The sequence below is a fragment of the Sceloporus undulatus genome, chromosome 4 (assembly GCF_019175285.1).
Source record: "Sceloporus undulatus isolate JIND9_A2432 ecotype Alabama chromosome 4, SceUnd_v1.1, whole genome shotgun sequence".
In the NCBI taxonomy this organism is placed as follows: Eukaryota; Metazoa; Chordata; class Lepidosauria; order Squamata; family Phrynosomatidae; genus Sceloporus; species Sceloporus undulatus.
Window position 1 is genome coordinate 250,797,722 of NC_056525.1, and position 14,097 is coordinate 250,811,818.

At 52.2% G+C, this 14,097-nt stretch overlaps 1 protein-coding gene across 2 annotated transcripts in view; it reads right to left on the reverse strand.

Annotated features, from left to right (window-relative positions):
• Nucleotides 1-17: 17 nt before the first annotated feature.
• LOC121929858 (sphingomyelin phosphodiesterase 5-like) overlaps nucleotides 18-14,097 on the reverse strand; it is a 16,795-nt gene continuing 2,715 nt past the window's right edge. For both annotated transcript variants that reach the window (XM_042465823.1, XM_042465824.1), the window contains exons 2-8: nucleotides 8,061-9,100; nucleotides 5,445-5,517; nucleotides 4,790-4,930; nucleotides 4,612-4,701; nucleotides 4,234-4,297; nucleotides 3,406-3,556; nucleotides 18-2,115 (exon numbers count right to left, since the gene is read on the reverse strand). In XM_042465823.1, coding sequence (XP_042321757.1) covers nucleotides 2,008-2,115; nucleotides 3,406-3,556; nucleotides 4,234-4,297; nucleotides 4,612-4,701; nucleotides 4,790-4,930; nucleotides 5,445-5,517; nucleotides 8,061-8,978 — 1,545 coding nt within the window. In that variant the 5' untranslated portion in view covers nucleotides 8,979-9,100 and the 3' untranslated portion in view covers nucleotides 18-2,007. The remainder of the gene's footprint in view (nucleotides 2,116-3,405; nucleotides 3,557-4,233; nucleotides 4,298-4,611; nucleotides 4,702-4,789; nucleotides 4,931-5,444; nucleotides 5,518-8,060; nucleotides 9,101-14,097) is intronic.

A 14,097-nucleotide genomic window follows, 5' to 3' on the forward strand; every position in this document is an offset into this window, starting at 1 on the left:
TCTCTCTTGCCCTGCAGGCCCCCCTAGCCCCCTTTTTCCAGAGATGTGTCAACCCTCCACAGTTTTTGGCTTCCAGGTGAGGGTGGATCATGAGTCTATGTATTTTTCCTCTGCCAGCTCTCCTGGGTTTCAAATGCCAGGAGGAAAACCAGGCGGGAATCTTGCTGGTCTCTGATTTTTCTCTTCTGTTGGGAAACTCATTTTTCGACCTGGGAATGAGTAACCAGACCTAATATTCTCCCCATCCTTAGGGTCTCCCCTGCAGAAAGAGTGTCCTTTCCCCCTCTAGTTTAAGGGGACCCCAGACCCACTCAAATCTGGGAGAAAAGGGGCTGAACTTGTGGGGGAGAAGATTTACAACAGCATGAGCCTAGGATTGAAGACAGCTTATTAAACTGAACAAAGCTCATGCAGATGTTAAAATGCAATTAAGTGATCAAGATAAAGCGGGGCGAGAGGCAACTGGCATGCAGAAGCCTTGGCAGCAACAACTACATTAACATAAACTTCCAGACACAAGATTGTGCGATACAAATCTGTTACCCAAAGCTGGAGCTTCCTAAGTAGAGTGGTTTTCACCCCGTTTGCTCTTTGACGTTAGTGTACATTTTAAAGCAATAAAACTTCTTTCCTTTTTGGACGGAGAGCCCAGTGCAGCTAAAACACCAGAGAAGTGGCTAAAGACAAAGCTGTTCTGAAACGTGGCCAATCCATCTGTGTATCCTCAGGAGCCCACTGGGTTGATCCAAACCTTTGCAGAAAGGCTGGACCTCTAACGGTTCTTTGACACTCCTTTGCTCTGCAAGCGGGCACTTTGCTGCGGGCATAGGATGGCACATGGGGCATTAGAACCATAGAATCACAGAGTTGGAAGAGCTCCAAGGGCCATCCAATCCAATCCTATTCTGCCATGCAGGAACTCTCAATCAAAGCATTCCCATTGACAGATGGCCATCCAGCCTCTGCTTAAAGACCTCCAAGGAAGGAAGCCAAAGGAGGGCACCAGATGGAGCAAGAGCAAAGGAGGGCAAGCAGAGCCCATGGGGCCAGGAGATCTCCTCCACACAGAACCCCTCCCTGACCCCTGCTATGATCCAGATCTCCGGCCCTCAGGGTCCAGCGGGAAGGGACTGACCCCTCATGGAGCAAGAGGACCAAAAGGGGAGAGGAAAGGACAGAGAATGGACACAAGGGGAGAAATTCAGTGTTAGGACTGTTTTACTGGTACAATCTGTATGGAAAAAGAAATGGAACAAACCCCTTCCTTCCATAATGGTCCTCCACCTTCTGACCTCACAACGCTGGAGTCTGTCAGAGGCCCCCTCCTCCATCTGCCATTGCAGCTGAGGCCAACATCTGCCAGGGCCAGAAAAGCTATTCCTGGAGTCCCTCAGGGTTCAAGCCAAAGACTGTCCTTGGCCAACGCTGAAGGGAAAAGGGCACTACCCTCTGCCACGGCCATGTCTCCTTTCCTGCCAAGCACTCAGAGGCTGTGTGCCATGGCTGCCCATCACTCACACGATATTGATAGACCCACCAAAGTAGCACAGCTAACCCTTCGTAGCCCAGCCCATCTTCTGGCACCATCTGAGCAGAGGAGTCATCAAGGCTCGCAAGTGACTGAGAGCAGTGTGAAGGAGGAGTGTTTGGAACTCAGGACCCATCAGCCTGCAGGTGCAGTGTGGAGGTGGCCAATGCAGGCAATGGGGTGGTCTCCAAGGGCCCCTCCATCAGGCTGTGACCCCTGAGGCCTGAAGGGAGCTGCCAGCTTGCTCTTGCTGCCCCTGGGGCCACTAGCTCCATCTCGGAGAGCCCCTGCTCTTCCTTTGCCTCACTGCTCCCCAAGAGAGGCTGATGCCTACTGACCAGGCTGCCCTACATGGAGCTGGGGGTGCCACCCTCTGGAACACCTGGATCTCCCACGACAGGGCTTTGGGAAGGGGCAGCCAGGCTCTTTGTGCCCATGCCCCCTCAGGGTTGTCTTCCTCGGCTGGCAGTGGGCAAAGTTCATACTTCTGGATGTGCCATGATGGAAGTGACATGGAGCCGCAGCCCAAAGGGCAAATGGTCGGAGCAGGTGGCCAGTTGGGTGATAAAGGATACCTTCTCCACAGCCTGGAAAGAAAAAGAAGGGAAACAAAGCGTCAGAGCAGCCTTTGGCAAGAGGGGCAGGAGGCCGAGGGAGCGCCAGGGCAGTCAAGGCCTAGAGCCCCCTATTCCCCACCACAAATCAACTGTAAGGGCTGGCTGGCACCATGGTGGATTTGTAAGGCACTGCATGTGGCAGTCCTTTGTCCCCTCACAGCTCATACCATGCCACTCAAGGGGAACCTACCACAAAATCTCAAGCCCTGGGGGCAGTTATGAAATGCAATCTGCTCCCAACCTACTCCATTCAGCGCAGGACCCAGTGCCACACTGGCTCCCAGCAGAGTCTGCACAGCCTCAGCAGAAATAGCAGCTGTGAGAGAGAGCGCATTGTTTTCTGGGGCAGCCATTCCTCTGCCAAAGAACTCCCCCTCATCTTTAGCCAAGGCTCCCAGTCCCCTTCTCTTCCAGGCAGTGGATGGAGAGCAAGCCTGCTCCCTCTTCTGCACAAGGGCCTTTTGGACCTTTTGGACAGTGAAAGGCCTCCACTACATCTCTCCTTAATATGACAAATGTGGAGGAAGGCTGAAGGGGAAAAGGAATGCATTGCTCATGGGTAGAGAAAGCCAGTGGGAGTGAAAAGGTTGACTCTTGGGCCCTGGGCTTCCAGGAAAATAGCAACGCTTCTGTACTTCACACTAAGACAAACATGAGCTATTTATCCAGCCGTCTGGTACCATGTGCCATAAACATAACCTTTCATAATCCAGTAACACAACCACTGCTGGAGCTCTGGCCGTGCAGCAAAGGAATCTGACCAAAGTGGGAGGTGAGGCAACCCCCTTCTTGCTATGGCCACCATCCCTAAATCCTGCTCCAATTTAGGAGCAACTCCTGAGGATTCGGGCTGATGGGGGTGAGTGGGAGAAGAGATGGAAAGCTTCATGCGGCCACCAACACCCCTTGGCTCTTTAGCCCAGATTCAAATGTGGTGAGCTGCAAGGGATACTGAGCATGAAGGCTCTGTGCTCCCTCCAGTGCCAAAGTCAAAAGGACTCGGGATGCCAGGTCTTTGCTGCTCTTGGCCCCCAGGGCCTGCTGATGGGATCCTCATTGGGGCCTCTCTTTGGCCACTGAAGGAACAGGATGCTGGTCTAGACAGGCCTCTTTTGGCCTGACATCCCCCCTCAGCAGTGTTCGTCTGCTCTTAAGCCAGAAAGCGCTATTCCACCCGTGCTCCCTTGAGTGCTGCCCCCATCCTCTGATGGCATGCATAAGCTAAGGCAAGTAGCCTCTGCAAGGGGCACCCAGACTGACCGTTTTCAAGGCCAGGGGTCCGGGGTGCTCCCGGTAAAGGATGTAGTCCAGGCGCCGCCCTTCGCTCCCAGTGGCCGAAGGGTCCAGCTTCCCATTGGCCAGGACTGGACCGGCCAGGAACTTCCTCCGACCCTCCGGCTGCTCCAGAGTCCTGCAAGCAGAGAGAAAAACAGCCTAAGGTGCAAAGGGCTACAGATCTTCCCAATGCCCCTCATCCTCCGCTGGCCTGGCTTCTGATGGTTAAATGCCTGTCCTGCAGCCACTCACTCACTCACTCACAAACTACAAGGTTGCGATCCAGTTCCAGCAAGGGCTCAGGCTCGACTCAGGCTCCCATCCTTCTGAGGAGGTTGCTAAAAGGGGTACCCAGCTTGATGGGGGCAATTAGCTTACAGTTGTAAACTGCTTAGAGTGGTAAGAAGCAGTATATAAATGAAGCTGCTATTGCTATTGCTCTTGACTGATGTGCTGTCTCACTGGGTGCTTCTGGAGAGTAGGATTACAGCATTGATGAAGGTGGGCTGCCTCCCCATGCAGCCCCCACCGCCATCCACAGCAATACAGGCGGCGGGAAGAACCCCAAAGAATACACTCACCTAGAATGAGTTACTCTTCTCAATAATGAGGATAGAATGGTGCTATGTTTCAAAAGTAATGTTGGCCAATGTCACTTCATTAGTGCAACAAGTAACATCGTTTGGGTATCTTTCTGCTGATTCCCCCCCAAAATGTGGTTGATGTTAGGGCCCCTCCCCATGCCAGCAAGAGCCCAGTCTCCATGGACTGCGTCCACTGTCGTTCCATGAGCCCCTTCCTCAAGTCCCTCACCTCTTCATACTCTCTGGGGTGGACACGGCCTCATCATAGATTTCCATGTAGTCCAGCAGGGTCCCTAAGGAAGAGGAGCAGAAGCTGGTCAGCAGAAGCTGACCCCCTGCCCTGCCACTTTCCACCCTGTCCCACCCCACAAGGAGAGCGCCAAGTCCACAGGGCACAGGGAGGGAAGGGGTTGTCAGCACCCTTTCTTCCACATTATCCTGCATGTGGGCTAAAGCTCCCTAGACCAAGAGAAAAAGGAAGCTAAAGCCCAGACCCCAAATTGCCACCTTCACTCCGATGTGGCTGCCAAGCCAAGAGGTGGGCCCTCTTCCCTTTGAGACACAGGAGGGGATGGACAGAGGTGTTGAGGGTCAGAGAGACACCTACCGATGGCCCAGGGCTTGTCCTTCCGAGGCCCAACACGGCAAGGATCCGTATAGATGCTGAAGATCTCATGGCTTTGTTCCAGCTCATCACCTGGAGGGAAAAAGGTGCATGAGAGCAAAGGAGAGGGACATCTGAGTGTGTCCGTCTGTCCCGGTCTGGCCTGGCCCCCCCAACACACCTGAAGAGCAGTTGTCGAAATTGAGGTCCCCGCAGAAGATGTCAAAGGCCACCACATCCCCCAGCTGAGCATAGGTGTCCTGGAATTGCTGGGCCCAGAGCATAGCGAGGGTCATCTGGTCATACCGGACGGGGGCATCGGCTGTGGAAAGGGGTGGAAATGGGGCTGCATTAGCCCCCATGTCTGTTTTGGGCTGAGGGGGGGAACCCAGAGTGACCCTCCTGAGGATGCTGAGAGAAGCCATGGCATCCAAAGGACTACAAAGGAAGCCCATGGAAGCACTGTCCAGAGCCCTTGAGAGCCAGGAGGGAATCCTCAAGAGGAGGGATTGGGTCCCACAGGTGCCTCCTGGTCAAGAAAGGCTTGGGTCAACTTGGAGGGTGGAGTGGTGTGCTCCAGCGCTTCCAGAGAGCAGCCACAGCAGGCTGTTTCCAGAATGATCCTAAAGCGAGGCACCTCCTGGCCATGTGGTCACTCTGGCCAGAGAGTTAGGCAGCAGAAGCTTAGGGCAGTTGGGGTGGCTCAGGGATGGCAGCCCCCCTGCCAGCTGGAAGACAGAGGGGGCAGGACTGCACTTCCCACCCAACAGCGGCTAGTTTCCCACCCTCAATGCTGAAGTCTGCCTGCCCCCCCTTACTCCTTGCCCCATACTCACCATCTGGAGCGTGCATGTGGGTGCAATTCAGGTACCCCACAACCCTTTTCCCTTGGGAGGATCCAAGGTGAACCTGCGAGAGACAGACAAGTGGAGAAGCAACACCTGAAGAGAAAGACGGCAGTTTCAGGCGGAAAGGTGAAAAGGGGGGCTCCCCATGGCCACCAGAGCCCCAGGACCCCCTTCCCAGCCTCAGGCCTTCAGAGACCCCAGATAAAGACCCCAGTAGGCTGGATCTCAATGGGGTGCCATGGGAGAAGAAGGCTGGCACAACCAGCTCCTGGCACCCAGGTTTGTGTTCGGCTTCTGGGGAGGTGCCAACCTCGAAAGCAGAGGTTGGGAAAGTTCCCCTTTTTAACACTTCTTCTCCAGACTGGGATGGCAGCAAGAATCCTGGGAGTTGTGGAGTTTTTCTTAAAAAACAACACCTTTATTATTACATCAAACTTTTAAAATGGGTTTTTATGACTACATTTTGTTGAATGAAAAGGTAGAAACAGAAACCCAAAAATTAGTGAGCAAGAAGCAGAACAAGAGGAAAATATCATAAAACTGGTTCTGAATGCCCCATCGGAAGAAATAGGGACTTGTCAGAATTGCTTAATATACTCAAGTATCAGTGGAGCTCATGTATAAGTTGAGGTCAGGTTTGGGGGCCAAAATTGTTGATTTTGCCATGACCCTTGGATCGGTCGAGGGCAAAACTTGGAGGCTCCTTCAGTGTGTGTGTGTGTGTGTGGCAAGAGAAACTCCCAATTGAGGCTTTTTGCTGCATCGATTCAGTGGGAGATGGACTCTTAAACAAACAGCAGTATCAACCCATCACCCAGGACTCTTTCTGCTTGGCTTCAGAGAGAAATAAACTCTCCTCTGCACCGAATGGGGAAATCTGAAAGAGCTGCTATCTCATTTCCATTGTGACTCATAAATAAGTCAACCTGGGTTTTTGGGGTAAATTTTTGGGCATAAAGTTTTAGTCTTATAGACAAGTATATATGGTAAATTCACCAGCAAAACTAGCAAATAAAGTCATTTTTTCCTTGGGTTCTGCTCAATTGTGTCCCCTCCTGACTCAGACTGGAGACAGTGTGCCTGTGTGTGTGTCACACAAAGACAGCCCTCCCCCATCTCACAAAGGGTCTTGAGCATTCAGAGGCCTTTGGGATCTCTCCCCACGTCTCTGCTCCCCTCTTCTGGCTGGGAAGGTGCTCCAGGCTTTGTCCCAAGCTGGCTGGCCAGGCCTTTCTTCCAGACAAAGACCAAAGAGGCTGCAGAGATGCCCCACTGACCCTTCTTGCCCCTCTGTTGATCAGGGAGCTGCCCAAAAAGTGGCAGTGGAAGTTTAGAGGATGTGTAGCTTAGAGGAACTCCAAAGAGAGTTGGAAAGTGTGCGGCCGGGGAGGAAGAGTCCTTGCTCTTGCATGGATTGTGTCCATGGCATATTGGCCTGGGGTCCAGGAAGAAACGGTCCCCTTGGATGCACAAGGAAACAACACTTGAACAAGCTTTTAAAATGCCATTACATTCCTTTTTAAAATAAATGTTGGGTAGTATTGTGTATTTACGGATGCACTGTCTTAGTGGTTAAGGAGCCAGTTCTGATGGCCTGAAGATCAGAAGGTTGGCAGTCCAAGGCCCAAGTGCCGAATGATGGGGTGAGCTCCTGTCCCTAGTCCCAGCTTCTGCCAAACTAGCCGTTCAAAAGCATAGAAATACAAGGATGAATAGGTACCACTTCAGTGGGAAGGTAACAGCATTGGGTACCGCCATGCTGGCCCCCATGGCCACCAGAGAAGTCTTCAGACAATGCTGGCTCTTCGGCTTAGAAACAGAGATGAGCACAGCCCCCTACAACTGGTTATGACTAGACATTCTTGTCAAGGGACTACCTTTACCTTTTTACCTTTATTGCGTATTTAATGGGCTTTACATTTTTGTATTGTGTGCAGTGTTAGTTGCGCTTGGTTTCTAACTTGCACAGTTGGACCTCCGTATCCACAGATTATTTAGCTGTAGATGGATTCAACCATCTACAGCTTGAAAATATTCAAAAAATGTATTCATTCCAGAAAGCAAACCTTGGCTTTACTATTTCGTATAAGGGACACTATTTCACTATGCCACTGTATTTCATAAGACTTGAGCATCCACAGATTTTGGTCTTCTTGGGGGTTCCTGGAACCAAACTCCAGTGGATACCAAGGGCCCACTGTACTTTATGCCCGCCTTGGTCCAACCATGGGACCTAAATGCCATCCAGCTGCCCCTCTGCCCCAAGGCCTGGCCTCCTACTCCCCTGCTACCAAGGGAGTGGAAGAGGCAGCCCTTTGCATCCATTGGGGATCACCACTACCAACAGGATTGCCTCTGAATGGAACGGCCATAAGCAGAGCCAGCAGAGGAGCACAGTGACTGTGCCCAGTGGCATCTAAGGGCCTGGAAGCCGCCACCAACCCTCTTCCCTTCTGGCCAAAGTGGCACTGGGGCACACCTCCAGGGTCAGCATTACCTGGGGAACCCAGAATCCTGCACATACCAGCCTCGGAAAGGAACTGCTGAGGGGATGGCTGGGGGATGTTCCTTCCTTTGTCAGCTCTATGCCCTCCAACGACTTACCTGTGCACAGAGGAGTCCCTTAGCAGCAAAGGCATCCTCCCCTTTGCCATTGGGGTAGCAGTTGTACTGGGCAGCCAGGATGGGGTAGCGGCTGGCCAGGAAGAGCCCACTGTTGAATAGCTTCAAGGCAGAGCAGCCCATCAGTCCGTAGGTGCCCACATCGTAGAGGATGTGTTCGTAGCAGGAACCCAGGCGCTGGCGCAGGCTGTTGGCAGCCTGGAGGTCAAAGACCTCCTGTAGGCACACAAAGTCTGCCCCAGCGGGGAACCGGCAGGTGATCTCCCCCAGTGTGTCATCCAGGGGTATCTGAATGGTCACACTGCTTGGGTCATCCCCGGAGGGGCTCCGACAGGTACGTGGGGGGCTGGACCCCATGGCCCCATACTTCTGCCCATCGGGGATCCCAAAGGCATTCCTGGGGATCGGCTCACAGGAGAGGGAGCTGTGTCGTGTTGCCTGGGCAAGTCCTTGGGCGATATGCTTGGCCCGCCATTGGGTCTGGCCCAGGTTGCTGAACTTAGCCAGGCCCTCGGGGAGCAGGCAGACGTTGGAGCTGAGGAAGCCAAAGGCCCGGCTTTGGCCCTCTGGGAGCGGCCATTCCTCCGGGGGAGATTGGCCTGAGGTGTGCTGGTAGGCGAAGGGGCGGCGGCCAGCCTGGAGGGGCAGCCAGACCAGGAAGGCCAGGAAGGAGATGGGAGCAGAGAGTAGGAAGGCGGGCAGGATGACCAAGCCCTTGGCCAGAGCCCGCAGGGTGTAAGGGGGGCACCGCTTGTTCCGCTGGGCCTGCTTCTCCGCCGTGGTGCGCTGCAGGGCCAGAAGCTGGTTCAGCAGCCAATAGCTGGGGAATAAGATGCCTCGGACCACCGTGTTCATGCCCCCCAAGAAGCGACTGGCGTAGGGCGACTCTCGCAGACCCATGATGGAGGCTGACAGTGGCGATGGAGGAGGCTGCAGCGGGGATCTTTCCGAGGGCAGCTCAGGGCCACAGAGAGCTCTCAGGGGGCTGGGGTCTCTGTCTTGTAGGGCTCTGCCGGTGGACGCTGCGGGAAGGAAGAGGGAGAAGTGGGAGCTGAGTTGCTTATTTCCAAGATAACATCTGCACCCTGGACCAAAAAAAAGGGGTGTCTTGACAATCAAGACACTGTGATAAGAGTAAGGAGATTTTTCTCCTCAGCCATGAACTTTTTCACCTGTTGGGACGGGTGAAAATTCACCTGCAGAAAAATGCACTCAGTTCTTTTGTCCAGGAAAGGGGTAATGAGTCCACCGGGTGACCTTTGCCTGGAGAAGGAAACGGCACAAGGGGCATCTGGCTGCAAGATCTTCACACACACACACACACACACACACACACACACACACACACACATCAAACACATCTCTGGAAGAAAACCCAGATGAGAAATTCTGATGCTCAAAGCACAATGCAAACCGTCTGAGGAAAAGGAGGTGAGAAGAGAGGAAGGATGAAGAACAGCCAAGCAGGAGAAGGTTCCTACGGTGGTGGAAGGGAAAGGGGGCATCTGAGAAGCAGGCAGAGTGACCATCAAGGCATGCAAGGGTGAGGGTCCTGAGGGTCCTGTGTAAGAACAGGGCAACTGTGAGCATGAGGGACACAGTCAGTGTGCGCAGATGAACACACATCTTCTAGCCACAAAACATTTTCCACACAAACCATGTGTGCTTTTGTGCAAATGCATTTCCCATACGAAGTCCCAAAGTGGGAACAGTACTTGAAAACTGTGCAGAAACCCTCTTACTCTTAACAAAGCAGGAGGAGGATCACTTAAATTGGGAATGACATACAAGTAGGTGGGCATACACACACACACACACACACACACCATCCATCCATGCTGCACTGTTTCCATTAACTCTGCAGTATCATTTTTTAAAAACTGCTTTTAAAATCATTGTTAACGGTATATTTTAACTTGTTTTGGAAAATATTGTTGGTAGCCTATATCCTTGTGTACAAGTTGACCTCATGTATAAGTCGAGGAAAGGTTTTAGAGCTAAAATCATGGCTTTTTGATATGACCCAAGGATAAGTCCAGGGTTGAACTTAGGGGCACGGAACAAAGGATGCAAAGGACAAGACAAAAGGAAAACCCCACTTCGCTCCCTCCTTCTCCCTCTCTGGACCTCTCCTGACCGCCAGACACCATTTCCCTGGCGCTGGAGGAGAAGGTTTTATCATTGGATTGAGAAAGGGAGGAACTGACAGGAAATCGGTTTTAGGACTTTTCTGAGCAGTACAGTATTACTGTATTGACCCATACATAAGTCAATCCAGGGTTTTAGGGTCAATTTTTGGGCATAAAGTTGAGTATATACGGTAGTTTCTTTCCATTGGAATGTAGCTCTTCTCCATGTTTAAACTGTACCCCATTTTAATTTGTAAGCCCCCTTGGGCTCCCACTTTTGGGCAAAAGGCAGGGGGTACATGAAGTGATTCACGATAAATAATATGGTAATATAATCTGCCCCATTCAGCCCTGAACACTATTAATGGGAGGGAGGGGGGATCTGGTTTTCCGGGGAGGGGGGTCCCAGGAGAGGGCGATCCTGAGGTCCCTTGGGCTTCCTCCTGCGCATGGGTGCATTTTGCATCCAGAGATTTGGGGGTTCGCCTTGGGTGAGAGGGAATCATGCAAGAGATACAGAACTCCTTTGGGTCAATGGTCAGGCTGACTCAAACTGTGCCTGTCAGAGAACCACCGGACTCTCAAGGGTGAAAATACCTGGTGCCAGCCCCTTACAGTTGGCACCCCCAGGATCTGAGCCCTGGCCAGGGGGGTTCCGGAGGGCCAGCTGCTGGCCCCCTTCTGCGGGCTTGGCCTGGGCATCTGGGAGGGAGGCTGGCTTGCCCTAATGCTCACAGAGTGTGACCAACCCATCCTAACCCTCATCCAGCACTGCCACTTTGCCACCACCAGTAGCCCTTCTGCTACTTGGCACTGTGTGATATAAGGATAGCTTCTGTTTCTAAGCTTCTCATTCATACAACCAGTGGCTCTCTCATTTCTGCAGTTACCCAGTCCAAGTGGCCAGGGAGCTTGCAGGCAGTGGCCGAGGCAGGTGGGCAGAGGGCTCCTTGCAGGGAAGGGGCTTTGAGTGCCGAGGGCAGCGGCTTTTATCTCCTCCCCTCCTTTCCTGCCCTCCACCTGCCTTCCCTCCTCTGGGGCCCCTGCATTCCTTGTGGGTCAAAGTCTTCCTGGTTTTTCTCATGGATGGATGGAGAGACCAGGTCTCTGCCGTCAAGGAAGTGGTTGATGGATCATGGCTCTGCTTCAGCAACTTTGGAGACCTCACTGCACTCCCATTTGGCTCCTCAGCACACACACAGGGCTCATTCCCACTTGCATTTGAAGCGGTTCGCAAACTGCATGGCCGTTGGATTGATGAATCAATTCACTTCAGTGCATAGTTCCCACTATGGAAGCACACACATTCAGGTTACAATAGAACCGTTATGGCTCCTCTTCAGCTGGACAGTACAGAATGGCTAATAGATTATGGCAGTTGGTCCACAGCCTGGTCACCCAGTAGCAAAAGCAGGAGAAGGACTGAAGGAGAGCCCTGAAGCTCTGTCCAGCTCTCTGTTCCCCCGTGGGATGGTGCCCAGCAGCAGAGATCTCCATCTCACACTCCATGGTCATTGATGCAAGAAATGTGCTCCTGCTCCTGGCACAGGAGGAGACCCATGCGCATGAGGCGTAAATGAGCTACAACAAGGGCACTCCTTCCTCAGAACCCGTCTTGGACTCAGCCACAAAAGGAGCTGCCATGACTTTGCTGGGAGATTCTCTGCCCACAGGAGGAAAGTGGTGGCACTGACAGTGCATGGTGGGTGGCTATCCATGAAGGGAGGATGACCATGGACACAGATACTGCTTGACCCCCAATACCCCCCCCCACATCCTGAGTTCCCCTCTCTGTGCACAAGGACGGGCCATCCCACAGATCTCTCCCTATAGCCTGCTAGGGAGCCACCCGCGCCCAGCCTGAATTGGACCTGCCTTCATGTCACACTTCAGTTTCCACAGTGGCAGAGTGAGAATGATAGTGATCCATTCCAGCAGGAATGGCAACCAGGATGCTAATCAAGTTCCACATTGCAAGGGTTCTCGCATCATCATCATCATCATCATCATCATCATCATCATCATCATCCCCATAATCCCTGGGGCCATCCCCATAATTGTCCCGGTGGTTAAGACACCTGCTTCCCTTTCCAACTGGGATGAGGCAGGCGCCACGCTTCCAGGTCGGAGGCAAGCTCCCTCCAAACCGCTGAAGAAACCAAGCCCCCCGAGGCGCTCTTGGACTGGGGCAGAATTTGGAGGACATAGATTCAACTTGGTATTCAAAGGGATCTTGTATTTGAAAGTAATCAGTTAGTCTCAAAGGTGCTGCAGGATCCCTTTGTATATTCATTTTCCAGACTAACATGGCTGATATATTAGAGTTGCTATATAAGGTGACATATATATGAGAAGAAGACTAGGACTGGGGATGGAAGAACTAGAGAAGATCATAAGAAGCAGAAGTATGACACTGAACACTAAGGATCGTGCAAGTCATTATATTCCCCCCGATCACCATCTGGGGATGTGAGAGCCAGACAAGGGAAAAAGCAGGTCGGAAGACAATCCGTTCCTTTGAGATGTGGTGCCAGAGGAGACTGTGGAGGATACAGCCCAAAAGACAAATGAATGGGTCCTTGAACAGATCAAGCCAAGACCATGGAAGGGAGGCTGTCGTATTTCAGCCACATCAACAGAAGGCAGGACTCACCAGCAAAGGGAAGCGGGAAAAGAGGAAGGCCAGGCACTGGATGGCTGGAATCAACCAGGGAGGTCAAGGGCTTCAGTCCACAAGAGCTAAGCAAAGTCGTGGAGGCCAGGGGACTTGGAAGGGCCTCATCCACAGGGTCACCCTGAGTCAAAGCAGACTCAAAGGCAGGTAACAACAACAACAACAACAACAACAACATGAGAGCTGGCAAAAGAGCAGTCAGCAGCTGTTTCTTTGAAGCCTAGCTCCACAGAGGTGGAAAGGACCCCAAAAGCAATCTAGGCTAACCCTCAGCAAAGGCACCCCAAGAGATGGCCATCCAACCCCTGGCGGAGAGGACTGTGCCCCTTCCTTCTGAGGCCATCCATTCCACGGTCAAGTAGCCCTCTTACCCTCAGGAAGCTCTACCTGGTCTTTAAGGGTCCTTTCTTGTCACCTGAATCCACTGATTTGGGTCCCACCTTCTGGAACAGAAACACTTCATCTCACTCCGTCTTCCACCTGGCAGCCCTTCAGATATCTGAGGGAAATCCCATCTTCTCTTTTCAGGCCAAACACTCCAGCTCTTGGCCTACTTCTCTGGGTCGTTGCGTGGAGAAATAAAGTAAAATACCACAACAAGCATGTCTGGCAATGAAGACGATGATGGTGGTGGTGGTGATAGAAAATTCCCTCCAAGTTGTAAAGCCTTCGGTTGCACGCCCCTCCCTGGCCCCAAAGGTGTTTTTGGGAGGCTGAGAGGCGGCTCTGCAAAGACCTTCAACAGCACCTGAACAGAGAAGCAGACCCCTAAAGGGACAAGCTTCTAGGATGCTTCCAAGAACGTGTTCACACACAAAGTTAGGAAGGCACAGGGAAACTAGCAAAGACGAATAGACCAAGGGTTTTTCTAGTTTGTCATAAGTAAGAGGAAGAGAATCACTGGGTCTCCTGATTCGCTGGGAAGCTGAGATGTTATCAGAAGATATGAAGAGTACGCAGAACTGGTTTTCGATTCAAAGAAAAGGAAATGCACAACAGAATTGGCAGCGCTCATGAGGGGCTGGAGCGGAAGGAGGGCGTTTGTTTGGACTACTGCAACGCACTTTATGTGGGGCTGCCCTTGGAAACTGTTTGGAAACTTCAGCGGGTGCAGAACGCGGCAGCCAAAATGCTGGCTGGGGCCAGTTATAGGGATCATGTAAATAATAATAATAATAATAATAATAATAATAATAATAATAATAATAATAATAAT